The sequence below is a fragment of the Mastomys coucha genome, unplaced genomic scaffold (genome assembly GCF_008632895.1).
Source record: "Mastomys coucha isolate ucsf_1 unplaced genomic scaffold, UCSF_Mcou_1 pScaffold15, whole genome shotgun sequence".
Taxonomy (NCBI): Eukaryota; Metazoa; Chordata; class Mammalia; order Rodentia; family Muridae; genus Mastomys; species Mastomys coucha.
In genome coordinates, this window is record NW_022196897.1 from 104,428,985 (window position 1) to 104,444,306 (window position 15,322).

Genomic DNA, 15,322 nt, shown 5'->3' on the forward strand with positions numbered 1-15,322 from the left:
CACATTTCTGAGTTCGAGGCCTACAGAGTGAGTTCCAGGACCGCCAGGACTACACAGGGAAACCCTGTATCAAAAAAAAAAAAAAAAAAAAAGAAAGAAAGAAAAAGAAAAAGAAAAAGAAAGGAAAGAAAAAGAAAAAGAAAAAAGAAAGAAAGAAACAAAGAAAGGAAGAAAGAAAATTCAAGTCTATAGGAAAGTAATCAGTTCATTGCTTTGTTATCTCTTGTCCCTACTTGCTAACAGTCTGACATTTGGGCCTAGTCTTGTTGTTATCAGTGCTGGGGCCTGAATCTGGACCTTCAGGCTCAGGGAACTGTTTGTTTGTTTGTTTTATACATTTGTTTATTTATTGTATATGAGTACACTGTAGCTGTCTTCGGACACACCAGAAGAGGGCATCAGATCCCATTACAGGTGTTTTTGAGCCACCATGTGGTTGCTGGGAATTGAACTTAGGACCTCTGGAACTTACCATGTAGACCAGGCTGAACTTGAAGTCATGGAGAGTTGCCTTACTCTACATTTTTTTTTTTTTGTTTTGTTTTGATTTTGTTTTGGTTTTTCAGGACAGGGTTTCCCTGGCTGTCCTGGAACTTATGCTACAGATCAGGCTGACCTGGAACTCACAGAGATGTGCCTGCGTGGGATTAAAGGTGTGCCCCACCACCGCCTGGCAACTCTATTTTTAAACAGATTTCTCTCTTGGCCTGGAGCTCACTCATTGTTAGACTGGCTGGTCGGTCAGTGCTGGGAGTCAGCTGTCTTGTCTCACAGCAGTGCTGGGGTTTCCGATGCCCGCTTTGTTGTTGTTTTAATCGTTCTGCCTCCTGAGAGCTGAGGTCAAAGGTGTATGTCATCCTTCCCTACCAAATATCTGCCTTAATGTGGCTGCTGTGACTCTGCCTCAGCAAGCACTTTCCCCACAGAGCCATCTCCTCAGCCCTCCCTGTTTTTGAAATAAGGTTTCATTCAGCCTAAGCTGGCCTCTATTTTGGTTTTGTAGTCAAAGATGAACTTTTTTTTCCTCTTTAAAAATTTTTACCTTTCTTTTTCCTTCCTTCCTTCCTTCCCTCTTTTTCTTTCTTAAAATGGAATGCTTTGAGAATTTACAAGCACAGGGGCTATGCTAACCTTCTCTGTATTGTTTCAATCTTTTAGTATGTATGCTGCCAAAACATGCCCCCCCCAGCTCTCTCTTATTCTCTTATAATTTTGTCCTTGAGCTTCTAACCCTTCTGTTCCCACTTCCTGCTGGGACTATAGGCACCACACCTAATTCTGTGCTGTGCTGAGGGTCTCATCCTATGAAACTAGACAAGCCTTCTTGGCTGCCAAATAAGCTAGATCCACAGCCTCCAATTTCATTAAAATCCAAACCTTTTCAATTCAACAGAAAATCCAAAGCTGTAAATGTGGCCCATGATGTAGCACTCTCACACAGTATTGTGAGGCATGGGGTTTGATTCTTCTGATCTGGATCTGAATTTAGTCAACAACCCACTATTAGATACTAGTAACATCTAAACACAAACTCAGCACCCAATGATTTGTATAACATCTGACTACGCACACTATTAACAGATTTTTCTCATTTTATAAATGTAGAAACTGAGACATGAGAGAGTTCATTTATGCAAATGTCTAATAAACATTTATTAGTGAGTTACTGGTGCCCGCCCTGGAGCAGGTTACTGGTAATGCTGGGGCTTCCCCAGTAAGTTCCCTACCAGTGCCCTGAGCTCAATCATGTGACCTCCAGCCCCTCTCACTCAGCTCCTCCTCTTTCCCTTATGCAAGTTTCAGTGCCACTACCTGCCAGGTCTCCAGCTGTCCCCACACTCTCCTTCATGTGACACATCTCACTTGTCACTAAGTCTATTATGCCTTTCTCTAAGATGTTCTCTCATCTTCCCAGCCCTCTCTCTATCTCCCGGATGGATACTTAAGGCCTGTCCTCTGCCTCGGGTCTCAGGTTCCTTTCAAACACCTGCTTTCTAGTACCAACATCAGCTCTTATCCCCCCGTTATATCTTACAGTGGACCATGTAACAGCTTCCACAATCAGCCCAAGGCCAGCCGCACTTTCTCTATCTACTGCCCTTCTCTTCAACCTCAAGCATTACATCGTTTGTTTATAGGTTTTTTTGTTTTTATTTTTGTTTTTGTTTTTTTGGTTTTTTCGGGTTTCTCTGTGTAGCCCTGGCTGTCCTGGAACTCACTCTGTAGACCAGGCTGGTCTCGAACTCAGAAATCCTCCTACCTCTGCCTCCCAAGTGCTAGGATTAAAGGCGTGCGCTACCACTGCCCGGTTCCCATTTTCTTTTTTCTGATACTAGGGCTTGATCCTAAGGCTTCCCACTTGCTAGACAAGGACAGTCAACATCATTCAACTGATAAAGTACCTGGAAGCAGCCTGTGCTTCAGTTTTCCTTGTGACCTTTGCTTCTCCCCCTACACTAAGCAGCTCACTTAACCTGGCACATTGGCTTGATGTTAGCTCTTCTGCAGCGTTGTCAATTTCTTTCTTCCTGTTTTGTTTTCTGGGCGTCTCACCTGTAGCCCTGTTCTTAGTAACCCTCATACCTCAGCTTTCCCATTGCTGGAGATTAAATTTTGTACGTTTTTCTTTTTGCGGTGTAGGAAAAAAAATCCAGGTCTTATACCCGCTGGGCAAGGTGCTTATGCACCAGAGCCACACTTCTGACCCATTCAGCTACTTTTCTCTGGAAGCTAGAGGCTCCTGGGGTGGGAGAAGCGGCGCTAAGACTGTTCTGCTTGTGCTTGTGAAGGTGGACTGAGGCAGCAATTCGATTGAGGAAAAGGAGATAATAGTGCCACAGATGGAATACAACCGGCCTTTAATTGACCATCTAAGGGAGTGAAGATCAGCGCAAGCCTGTTCTTGGATGCCACTGGGAAATCCCGGGCTGCCCTCTAGCGCCCGCACGAGGAACTGCAGCAGGGTCGCCAGCAAGCGCTCCTTCTGTTCCGCCCCCGCCGCCCGGAGTCTCAGACAACGCCTCCTCGTGGAGGCTCCAATGCCCAGGACTCCTGATAACACTCGCGTCTGAAAACCCGGAAGCACGTCATAAGCACGCGTCACGGGGGCGGGAGTCAGCTGAGCTGCCTGGGCGAGGTTGTGATCACCTGGGATCTGCTAAGGGGAGCCTATAATCTCTTGGGACTGGAGCTGGGGTGCAAAACTGCACCATATTCTAGTTGGGGCTCCTCGAAAGGTCTCGTCCTATACAAAGAAAGCGAAAAGGGCTTCAGAATTTTTAAAAGGTTCTCAGGATCTGTCAGAAGCTGGAGAAGCACAGCTTGCAAATCCAGGACGACCGGGGTCCCAGTTGTGACCCCCAGGCTCCAGACCAAAGATCCAGAGTTTGATTGCCATGGCGTCCATCCTGGATGAGTATGAGGACTCATTGTCCCGCTCGGCCGTCTTGCAGACTGGCTGCCCTAGCGTGGGCATCCCCCATTCTGGTAAGTTAGAAGAGGCCGCCTCTGCCCCGTTCTGTTATGGTAGCATTTACGGGGGAGGCAAGCTCAAGAGCTTTCTGCGTGTGTTTAGGATCTAAGCCCTAAGCCTTTCTTGTCTTGCCCAGCTTGTCATTGGTCTTGCCACCGGAGCAGCCGCGTGATCTAGGCCTTAACCCGAAGGTCCTTCAAAAGAGGGAACTTGGGCTCAGATAAGGAAGTACTTGTTACACTTTTCTACCGGGCTGCAGTTTGACTCTTGGGAGAACTGAAAATAGGTTCCAGGCTTCTCTTCGTGTCTATGGTTTTTGTTTTGTTTTGTTTTGCTTTTAGCTTTTGGGGTGTGTGTGTTCCCACCAGACTTCGTCTCGAGGTAGTAGAGAAGGCGGAATGAGCACAGAAGTTGGTGGAACATGAATGTTATAGGTGAAGGAGGTTCGATCCTAAAGGAAATTTTGTCACTGAACAGGAACAATGGAGATGATTTCCTGGGTTAAAGTTGACCGCAGTTTAGAGTGTTGGAGAGCAACTCAGGGTTACCCACATTCTGATAATATTACAGTGGACTAGAGAGAGAGCAACTGCAGCCCATGAACAGTACTGATAGGACTGGGTTCCAGAACTCCCTACATAGATGGAGACTCACTGAGCCATACTGTGTGGACAGGGAGGAAGGGACTTCCTTAGCCAATGGAAGTTCTCTTGGCCAAAGACCATAAGGGAAAATGTCGAAACCATCCTCCCTGTACGATCTCTCCTCGCCCAATTACCACTGGAAACATGCATATCATGATACAGCCTCACCTCAGGCTCAGAGAACCAATCCCTTACTACTGTTGCAAGTGTGAGAAGGGCCCAGGACCCTTCCTATAAAGACAACCAGAAAACTATTTCATGAACTATTTCCTGTGGGTAGGAGTATACTTGGGAAGTAGAAGGATCAGCTAACACTGTGCTTTCTCTGGGTTTTCTGAGTTGCCCTGCCCACTTCTCTGGATGCCATTTTTTTTTTCTTCATTCCAAACCTGTAGGATATGTAAATGCCCACCTGGAGAAGGAGGTACCTATCTTCACCAAGCAGCGGATCGACTTCACCCCCTCCGAGCGCATCACCAGCCTTGTGGTTTCATGCAATCAGCTCTGCATGAGCCTGGGCAAGGATACACTGCTCCGGTAATGTGTCTGCAGACTTTTAACTGACTAGGGCCTTCCTCCAGACTTAGCAAGTGAAACAATAGCTTTTCAGGAGATCCACTAGTCCTTCCCAGAGAGAACCAGTGTGGTGGTCGAAGATCAGGGAGACCTGTGTTCGGATTCCACCTGTGCTGTTGATCTTGGTCTTGAATGAGTCAGCTCATCATTCTGGTCTTTCAGCAGTGAAAGGTGGTCTCAGGCCCCCAGAGTTAGCCATACAGATCATTGGAACAGTCTGGAATCCACTAGCCGTCAAAAGTGTTGACAGAATGGTTTATCATTTGGGATAAGCCATTTGGGAGTAAAACAGACCTCTGTCTCACAAGGATGAATCCCAAGAATGAATAGTTATTGTAACAACTGGTATTGAGGTTGTGGCCCTGTGATAGAGTACCTGGCATTCCTGAAGCCTTGGGAATAGAACCCAGCGCTGCAAAATGAAATGCTGTGGATACATGAGGCTGGAGTTCAGTTGGGAGAGCACTTACAGAGTGTGCTTAGTCCTTGATTAGATACTCAGCATAGCAGAAACTGGGTATGGTGGCGCACTCCTCACAGTGCTTGGGAGGCGGAGGCAGGAGGATCTGAAGTTCAAGGTCATCCTTGGCTTCCCTGTAAATTTGAGGCCAGCCTAGGCCATGGGAGAGCCTGGGGTTTTTTGCTTTTTTGGTTTTGGTTTTTGGTTTTTGTTTTTGTTTGTTTGTTTGTTTGTTTGTTTTTGAGACAGGGTTTCTCTGTGTAGCCCTGGCTGTCCTGGAACTCATTCTGTATACAGCTTTGAACTCAGAAACCCATCTGCCTCTGCCTCCCAAGCGCTGGGATTAAAGGTGTGCGCCACCACTGCCCGTCAAGGGACTATTTTAACAATCAGACTTAAGTGTGTGGCACATGCCCATAATCTTAGCACTCGGGAGACTGACAAAGGGAGATTGGGAGCCAGCGCTGTGCTGCATAGTGAGACTCTTATCTCAGAGAAACAAAAAAGAAACAAACCTCTTAGAAGCTAGTAAGATGACGATTTACAAGAAGGGGGAGCATAATCAAAACCCGTAAGCAGTGCACCCAGCAAGAACTTCAGGGATGGGTTCAGCCATTAACGTAAAGTGCTTGCTTTGTAAGCATGGGAACCCAACTTCAGATCCCCAGAGCCCATGTAAAAAGCTGTACTTGGCAAAATATGTAACCCCAGCTCTGGAGTGCATCAGAGACAAGTGAATCCCAGGAACTTGCAGGCTAGCCAGTCTGGCCAAATTGGTGAGTTCTGGATTCAGTGGGAGGCCCCTGTTCCAAATATACAGTGGACTGGAATTGGCTTCCTGGCACCTACACTGAGCCTCAAACCCCTGCACTTTACCCACTGAGCCATCTCCCTGGGCCTTCCTTGGAAAGAGTTCTCAAAGGAAGCCATTACTGAAACAAGACACCTTTCAAAGTTGCGGTGAAGGCCGGGATGCCAGGTTAATCTGGGGTTTAATTAGTAACTGTCAACCGGCTGTCCTTGTTCTCTTCTGACCTGAGGACGAGGTCAGCCTGTGAGTCTCCCCAGGCTTGAACACTGAGGCAAGACTCAGAGTGAAGTAGGGGAGTTCCTAGAGCTAAACATTCTTTTTAATACTTATTTTATTACTTTTTAAATAGTCCGTGTGTGTTGATATGTGCAAGGGAGTATGGACAGCAGTGCAGGCCAGGCGCATCAGATTCCCTGGGGTTGGGTTTAGGCAGTTGTGAGTCACCCAGCGTGGCTGCTGGGAATTGAATTCTTGTCTTCTGCCAGCGCAGGGCTTACTCTTGACTAATGAGTCATCACTCCAGCTCATGCTGAGGGTTCTTAATAAGCTTTACAGTTTTTCTTTAAATTTATTTATTTTATGTATATGAGTACACTGTCACTATCTTCAGACACACCAGAAGAGGGCATCAGATCCCATTACAGATGGTTGTGAGCTACCATGTGATTGCTGGGAATTGAACTCAGGACCTCTGCAAGAGCAGTCAATGCTCTTAACCACTGAGCCATCTCTCCAGCCCCTTAACTTTACAGTTCTTGTGATTTTATTAAGAATTTTTTGGTTTGAACTTAGTGTTTAGGAGTCTCACTGCTTTGCCAGAGGAACCATGTTCTATTCCTGAACTCATGTCGGGCCTGTAATTCCATCTTCGGGAAATCTGACTCCTCCCTCTCCCCTCTGCAGGAACACCACATATGTGGCATGCATCACATAAAGACATATATATAAATAAAAACAAGTAACTCCTTATGTGTCTATGTAAACTTAGACTTTCAAGTCTGTGATCTAAAAGGGAATTTCACAAGTGACGGAGAGATGGCTCAGTACCTAAGAGCACATACATTCATGCAGAGGACCTAGTACCCACATGGCAGCCAGCAGTTGTCTGTAACTCCAATTCTAGGAGATTCAGTACCCTCCTCCAACTTCCATGGGTTCCTGCACACACATGATACACTTAACATGCACTCATGGATAACACATACACATTAAATAAATACATATATAGATATTTTAAGAAGGGGGACTTCTCTTGAAAGTGACTTTTTTTTTTTTTTTGGTTTTTTGATACAGGGTTTCTCTGTGTAGCCCTGGCTGTCCTGGAGCTCCTGCTGTAGACCAGGCTGGCCTCGAACTCAGAAATCTGCCTGCCTCTGTGCTGGGATTAAAGGCGTGCGCCATCACCGTCCAGCGAGAGTGACATTGTAACTCTTACCCTTACAGCATTGACTTGGGCAAGGCAAGTGAACCTAACCGCGTGGAACTGGGGCGTAAGGATGATGCCAAAGTCCACAAGATGTTCCTGGACCATACTGGTAAGTGGCATTGGAGATCTGAGGAGGCTTCCTGTGAGAATTCACTGATAGATGGGTGGGATCTGAATGGGGGGGTGGGGGGGGAGATCCACTCAGTTCCGTTTTCCATCCGCTCTAGGCTCTCATCTACTGGTGGCTCTGAGTAGCACCGAGGTCCTTTACATGAATCGCAATGGACAGAAGGCCCGGCCCCTGGCTCGCTGGAAGGGACAGCTGGTGGAGAGTGTGGGTTGGAACAAAGCCCTGGGCAACGAGAGCAGCACTGGCCCCATCCTGGTGGGCACAGCTCAAGGACAGATCTTTGAAGCAGAGCTCTCAGCTAGCGAAGGTGGCCTCTTTGGCCCTGCCCCAGATCTCTACTTCCGTCCACTCTATGTGTTAAATGAGGAAGGGGGTCCAGCACCTGTGTGTTCCCTTGAGGCTGAGCGTGGCCCTGATGGACGAGGCTTTGTCATTGCCACCACTCGGCAGCGCCTCTTCCAGTTCATAGGCCGAGCAGTGGAAGATGCTGAAGCCCAGGGCTTCTCGGGGCTCTTTGCTGCCTATACAGACCACCCACCCCCATTCCGTGAGTTCCCTAGCAACTTGGGGTATAGTGAGTTGGCTTTCTATACCCCTAAGTTACGCTCTGCACCTCGCGCCTTCGCCTGGATGATGGGAGATGGTGTGCTGTACGGCTCACTGGACTGCGGGCGTCCTGACTCCCTACTGAGTGAGGAACGAGTTTGGGAATACCCAGAGGGGGTTGGTCCTGGGGCCAATCCACCCTTAGCCATCGTCCTGACCCAGTTCCATTTCCTACTGCTGCTGGCAGACCGGGTGGAGGCTGTGTGCACGCTAACAGGGCAGGTAGTGCTACGGGATCACTTCCTGGAGAAGTTTGGACCACTGAAGCACATGGTGAAGGACTCGTCCACAGGTCACCTATGGGCCTACACTGAGCGTGCAGTCTTCCGCTACCATGTGCAACGTGAGGCTCGAGATGTCTGGCGCACCTACCTGGACATGAACCGATTTGACCTGGCCAAAGAGTACTGTCGAGAGCGGCCTGATTGCCTGGACACAGTCCTGGCCCGAGAGGCCGATTTCTGCTTTCGCCAGCATCGCTACCTGGAGAGCGCCCGCTGCTATGCTCTGACCCAGAGCTATTTTGAGGAGATTGCCCTCAAGTTTTTGGAGGCCCGGCAAGAGGAGGCGCTGGCTGAGTTTCTGCAGCGGAAACTGGCCGGCCTGAAGCCCACTGAGCGTACCCAGGCCACACTACTGACCACTTGGCTGACAGAGCTCTACCTGAGCCGGCTGGGTGCTCTGCAGGGTGATCCAGATGCTCTGAATCTCTACCGGGATACACGGGAGTGCTTCCGTACCTTTCTCAGTAGCCCTCGGCACAAAGAGTGGCTCTTTGCCAGCCGGGCCTCTATCCACGAACTGCTTGCCAGTCATGGGGACACGGAGCATATGGTGTATTTTGCAGTGATCATGCAGGACTATGAACGGGTGGTCGCATACCACTGCCAGCATGAGGCCTATGAGGAGGCCCTGGCTGTGCTTGCCCGCCACCGTGACCCCCAGCTCTTCTACAAATTCTCACCCATCCTCATCCGACACATCCCTCGCCAGCTAGTAGACGCCTGGATTGAGATGGGCAGCCGGCTGGATGCTCGGCAGCTCATTCCTGCCCTGGTGAACTACAGCCAGGGTGGGGAGGCTCAGCAGGTGAGCCAAGCCATCCGCTATATGGAATTCTGCGTGAATGTGCTTGGGGAGACCGAGCAGGCCATTCACAACTACCTGCTGTCGCTCTATGCCCGTGGCCAGCCAGCCTCACTTCTGGCCTACCTGGAACAAGCTGGGGCCAGCCCACACCGTGTACATTATGATCTCAAATACGCACTTCGACTTTGTGCAGAGCACGGCCACCACCGCGCCTGTGTCCATGTGTATAAGGTGTTGGAGCTGTATGAGGAGGCCGTGGACTTGGCCCTGCAGGTAAATCTTGGCTTTATCCCGGAGAGGGCCGTGGAGAGGAGTGAGTAACTTAAGGAGCCTGCGGGGTTGGGGGAGGCAAGGCTAGCGTTTGCTGGCTTCTCATGAGGAGAAATGCTGTGATGCAGAGATTGGAACTCAGACTTAGAGCTGAGTTTGAGGTGCGTGCTCATTGCCTGTAATCCCTGCACTTGGGCGCTTAAAAGGCAGAAAGACCATGGTTAGGCAGCACTGGGAGCCCCTGTCTTTAAAAACAAAAGAAAAAAAAAGTATTTTTATCTTATAATATGAATTAGTACTGTACAGGTAAAGCATTCAGGAGCTGATGATAGGGCTACACAGTGAGTTCTAGGCCAGCCTGGGCTACATAGTAAGACACTGTCAAGAAAATCAACAGGGTTGGAGATATGGTTCAGAAGTGAAGAACATTTGCTACTCTTGCAGTGGGCCTGGGTTCGATTCCCAGCACTCACGTGGTGGTTCACAAATATAACCCTAGTTCAAGAAGATCTGATGGCCTCATCTGGCCTTCATAGGTACCAATAAATAAAATAAAAGAAGCACACTAAATGGTGACTGCTAAAGACGTTAGCAGAGGGAGAAGGTGCTAAGTTACGTCTCTCAAATCATGATTGCAGGAAAGGAATAGTTGCGTATTGGTTGGTGTGTATGTGCAGTGTGCAGACACATGGGTAGAGCCAGAGGAGGCCATGTGCCGTCCTCAGCTGTCATCCACTGTCTTAGCTTAGAACCTGGAGGGTCTGGGTTTTTGGCTTCATTGAGAGTCTGCAAGCCCTACTGATCCTCTGTCTCCACTCTGGGGTTACAGGTCTGTGCAAGACCCCACGGTCCGTGACTGCTGGGATCTGAACTGATGACGTTCAACAAGTACTCTTAACCACAGAGCCACATTCCCGGCCCTTTTGTGGTTTTGAAACAGGGTCTTACTCATTATGGACCCCAAACTGATCTGGAAATCACTGTGTAACCCAGGCTGGCCTCAGGCTAAGCCAAGGTTTAGAACATTGCTCCAAGAGCTCTAATAGTTCCCTGTGTGACTTGTCTTACTTCTTGAAACAGGGTCCACTGTAGCCCAGGCTGGCTTTAAACTTGCCAGCATACCTGTTTCACCCTCCTGGGTGCCAGGATTGTGGGCTGTGCACCACCATGCTTTAGGCGTTACCAGTTGATCTGTTTACATCCACTAAGATTGCCTGCCACCAGAATAGCCTTTCCATAGCTGCGATTGGGCTGGCCCATACAGGTTTCTGTTGTGCCTCTTGGTACCTGGAGTGCAGAGACTCCTGCTTGGGCCCTCTCCTCGGGCCCAGTTTTCTGTGGCCATCTGTCTTTGCAGTAGTCCAATGCTAGATGGAGCATGGCTTGACCCTGACGCCCATGGTTTCCCCCCAGGTGGATGTGGACCTGGCCAAACAGTGTGCAGACTTGCCAGAGGAAGACGAGGAACTTCGCAAGAAACTATGGCTCAAGATCGCCCGGCATGTGGTGCAGGAGGAGGAAGACGTTCAGACAGCCATGGCCTGCTTGGCCAGCTGCCCCTTGCTCAAGATTGAGGATGTGCTGCCCTTCTTTCCTGACTTTGTCACAATTGACCACTTCAAGGAGGCCATCTGCAGTTCACTTAAGGCCTACAACCACCATATCCAGGAGCTGCAGCGTGAGATGGAAGAGGCCACAGCCAGCGCCCAGCGTATCCGACGAGACTTGCAGGAGCTGCGGGGGCGCTATGGCACTGTGGAGCCCCAGGACAAATGCTCCACCTGTGACTTCCCTTTGCTCAACCGCCCCTTTTACCTGTTTCTCTGCGGCCACATGTTTCACGCTGACTGTCTCCTACAGGCTGTGAGGCCTGGCCTTCCTGCCTACAAGCAGGCGAGGCTGGAGGAACTGCAGCGCAAGCTTGGGGCCGCGCCTCCTCCGACCAAAGGCTCTGTGAAGGCCAAGGAGGCTGAAGCTGGAGCTGCAGCTGTGGGGCCCAGTCGGGAGCAGCTCAAGGCTGACCTAGATGAACTGGTGGCCGCTGAGTGTGTTTACTGTGGGGAGCTGATGATTCGCTCTATTGACCGGCCCTTCATTGACCCCCAGCACTATGAGGAGGAACACCTCAGCTGGCTATAGGAAGTGTCCCCGGGTGGGTGGACGGACATAGATACAGCTACCAGACCCTCCTGAGAAGGCCAGGCCCTGGTTGGCGTTCAGTCCTTGAGATTGCTGGGTCTGTGATGGTGAGGGTGTCGCAGCCAGACCTCAGCCCTGAGGTTTCAGGTGTGAGCATGTTCTGTGTTCTGTGAGCTGTGCTTCAGACAGACCTGTCCTAGAGCTGCTCGTCCCAGGCAGCCCAAGCTGTCTCAGCCATGTCAGCCATGATCCTTTTAACCCACTACATCTAACAGTTTCTCTGTTCTTGTCAGCATGCTCACCTGGACTGAGTAGCCCGCTGACCTTCCTTCCTCCGTCCCTCCATAGCCTCTGGACCTCCAGCTCGCCTTCTTCTGCCTCAACTAGGCAACCCAGGCGCGAGCAGGCAGCCCTCCAGATCCTAGGCACTTGTGCGGAGGGTAGTACTAACAGTAGGCATGTGGAGATGCTAATGTGACCCTGGGCTGAGGGCACACCTAGGGCAGGGGAAATAGCAACAAGCAGAGAACATTAAATTGCGCTACAACGGTGGCTCTGGACTTGATGTCTTTGTGTTGATGCTGAAGCTAGCAAACAGGATATGATCCCAAGAAGGCTGTCTGCACTGGGTATGGTGGCACTGAACAGGTTATGGCCAGTTTAGTCTAAATAGTAAGTTCTAGGCCAGCCAAGGCTATATAGTATGACCCTGTCTCAAAAAAAAAAAAAAAAAAAAAAAAAGCCCTCCAGGGTCCTGGGTCCTGCAAGCCTTTAAACCTTGGCACAAGGTCCTTAACTAAGGGCTAGACAGGACAATCATGTATCACTTGTTTCCTTCTTTCCTCTGACTATAATGCTTAGAGAGCTACAGTCCCTCTTCCTAAATCCTGGAGCTATTCTCCCCTCTGGCTGGCAGGTGGCGCTGCTGCTCACAGAATTCATCCAATTTTGGCACCTTGGGGCACAAGTTCTCACACTAGTCCAACTAATGCTTTCTCAGCCATTCTGTTTCTAGTTGTTGCAAGAATTTCTAGAAGTCCCCATTGCCTGTTCAGGATTCTAAGCCCATAACTCTTTCTCCGAGTGTTTTTTATTAGCATATGTTATATATAACATATGGGTGGGTTCCTTGGGTCATGCTCACCTCCTTTCCCTGTCTTCCCCCTCCTCCTCCTCCCTCCTCTTCCTCACTTCCACTGTCACGTCTGTATTGTGTGCAGGCGAGCATATGTGCACATCCATGTGGATGTAGTTTGATGCCCGCCTCACTGGGTTTCTTTAGGGTTGGTTACAGGAGAACAGGCACAGACCAGTGTTTGCTGGTCACTAAGGAAATGAGAAAATGACTCTTCCTCCCCATCAACCCCTTAACTGAGCATAAGTCCTTCCATGGCAGGGTAAACAGACTGAGCCAGTCGTGTGCAGAACCTATATAGGTAACCACAGCTGCCCTGAGTTCCGGTGCCCAGACCATAGGGTGCCAACCACCACCTTTCGTTCTGCTTTTTCTGCCTCTTCTGTAGTCTTCCCTGAACCTTGAGGAGGTGTAGTCTGATCCTCATTTTTAGCAGTAAGTCCCTCACTCTCTCCAATGGCTCTCACACATTCTGTATTTTGCTTGCCCTTCTGACAGACTGGATCCCTGCCAGCCTGGGCCTGGCTTTGCTATAGGCACTGTCAAGCTCTGTGGCATTTGATCTGTTCTCTCCTTATCTTGCTCCTGTGACTTTGCCTTTCCTCACCCCGAGACAATACTTTCTTAGTTTTAGTTGGGGCCAGCAGCTACATCCTGGGACATCCTGGGACATCCTGGAGTCAGGCCTTCCAGGGACAGCTTTTGCCCTCTGCACAGGTGTTTATAGTGACAGGTGACTTGATATGAATTTATCAGCTGGCCCAGAATGCACCAACATAAGTGAGTGTCCCTGTCCCTAAGCAGGAGGCCAGCCTATCTAGCTTATAAATGTTCCTTTTCTCCTCCAGTGTCATCCTGTCTCAGAAATTTCATCTGGTTCTTACTGTATCCGGCCTGCCAAGTTCCCTAGCTCCCTAGAGCAGTAAGATCTCCCATGGCCTCTGGGCTGAGTTACCTACACAGTGACTCACAAAGATCCTGCCTTCCAGATGCAAGGATAGGAGTAGGTGGGGGAGGCCCCCTCTGTCTAGTGGGCATCCTAATCCTGTTCTCTCAAGGAAGATTTGGAAGGAATTTCGTGTGTCTCTTCACCATGCGGCTCAGGCTCCTTCACACTTAGATAAAACAGGAGGCACCATGGTCAATGTATTGAGTATAAAACCTTGGTCTCCCACCAAACTGATTGCTTGCTTGTGCTTTAGATAAAACAGCTTGGAACTGCTGTCTTTGACATAATGGGGGCCTAATACATGTTAGTTAAACAAACACTGCCCTATTGCTCCCTTCTCCCAGAGGGTTTGGCTCAAGCAGCCTGGGACGCCCCTGCCCCTTCTGTCTTACACTAAACAGCCCATCTGGTCCTGGGCTGCTTCCTCTTTCCTGGGAAAAGGCCCCAGTCTTCCCTGGCACTGATAGAACCGGGTTCCGGTGAGTCAGGGCAACGGGAAGCCACAGCTCTTAGATCCCTGGAAACCAAGCAAGACTTGGAATAGAGAGCAGAGAGAAGGCCCTTGGGGCTCTGGCCCTAAGCCTGGGGAGGGGCCAAAGAAGGAGGGGGGAGGGAGCAGTTGTGTAGGCAGGGGCCAAGATGAATGAGCAGCCTCTAGAGCCTGGAAATAGGAGGTCACTGGAAATAGGAGGAGTGGCCACAGGCAGTGACGCGGAGACTAGAGCAGGAGGCCTGTAAACAAGGAAGCCACCTGGGGGAGATTGAGGGCGGCCGCTAGTCCTGGGTAGCAGGTGCTTCCTGAGGCCCGCCCTTGACAGGGCCCTAGGGGCCGCCTCACCAGTTGCCCTCGGGCACTAGGGGGCGCTGTGGACTGGCGTCCGGACCGAGCTGCTCTCAACCAGAGCTCCTAAGAGGTGTGGCCAACGGAGGGTGTGCCCAGCCAGAGCCCTAGCGCCCCCCCCACCCCCCTCAGCTGCCCTCCCTCCTGTCCCCAAAGTGCACTGGCTAAGGACACCAGCCCAGACACAGGGAGCAAGGCTCAGTCTGGGTGTGAGCTCATTTCTCCGTGGATACCCATTCTCTGGTTCCTGCCCCTCCTCTCCTAAGGCTCAGGTCTCAGGCCAGAGCCTGGCACCAACTCTGTTGGTTGGGAGGGGGCTCCGAAGCCACCAAGCTCCTGGCTGCCCTTGGCGCTGCTCCCCCATCCCCTGGCGCCAGGGAAACAAAAGATTAGGGGCCCAGAGGGACTTATCTGGCCCCACCACCGCTGGGTGGGGGGAGGGGGCAAGAGGGGCACACCTCCTCTCCACTCCTCCAGCTCTACTGATTCTTCGAGACACTTTCACAGGCGGAAATTCCCAGAGGTCAGAGGAGGGAAACGGTTAATTCCTTTTATTCAATGGGCCCCCCCCTCCACACCACCCCCTAGCTTCCTCCCTCCACTTCCCGCCCCCCCCCTGTGTGAACAGGAAGTGGAGAGGAAAAGGCTCTGAGCAGAGCAGCTGGGAGCAGGAGGCAGGGAGGGAGTGGGCAACAGGCCCGGTGCCAGCCCTCCCCTTATGGTTGTTTGGTGGAGGGGGGAATAACTGTGGCTGTGTATAGAACCTGAAGTCTT

At 50.5% G+C, this 15,322-nt stretch overlaps 1 protein-coding gene and 1 pseudogene across 1 annotated transcript; one reads left to right on the forward strand and one right to left on the reverse strand.

The window, feature by feature from the left end:
• Positions 1–1,082: 1,082 nt before the first annotated feature.
• On the reverse strand, positions 1,083–1,180 carry LOC116092691 (annotated as a pseudogene).
• Positions 1,181–3,096: 1,916 nt separating this feature from the next.
• On the forward strand, positions 3,097–13,611 carry Vps18 (VPS18 core subunit of CORVET and HOPS complexes). Its single transcript, XM_031371513.1, has 5 exons — positions 3,097–3,486; positions 4,512–4,653; positions 7,407–7,498; positions 7,617–9,487; positions 10,898–13,611. The coding sequence occupies exons 1-5, from the start codon at positions 3,396–3,398 to the stop codon at positions 11,621–11,623; spliced, it is 2,922 nt and encodes a 973-aa protein (XP_031227373.1). The 5' UTR covers positions 3,097–3,395; the 3' UTR covers positions 11,624–13,611.
• Positions 13,612–15,322: the final 1,711 nt, after the last annotated feature.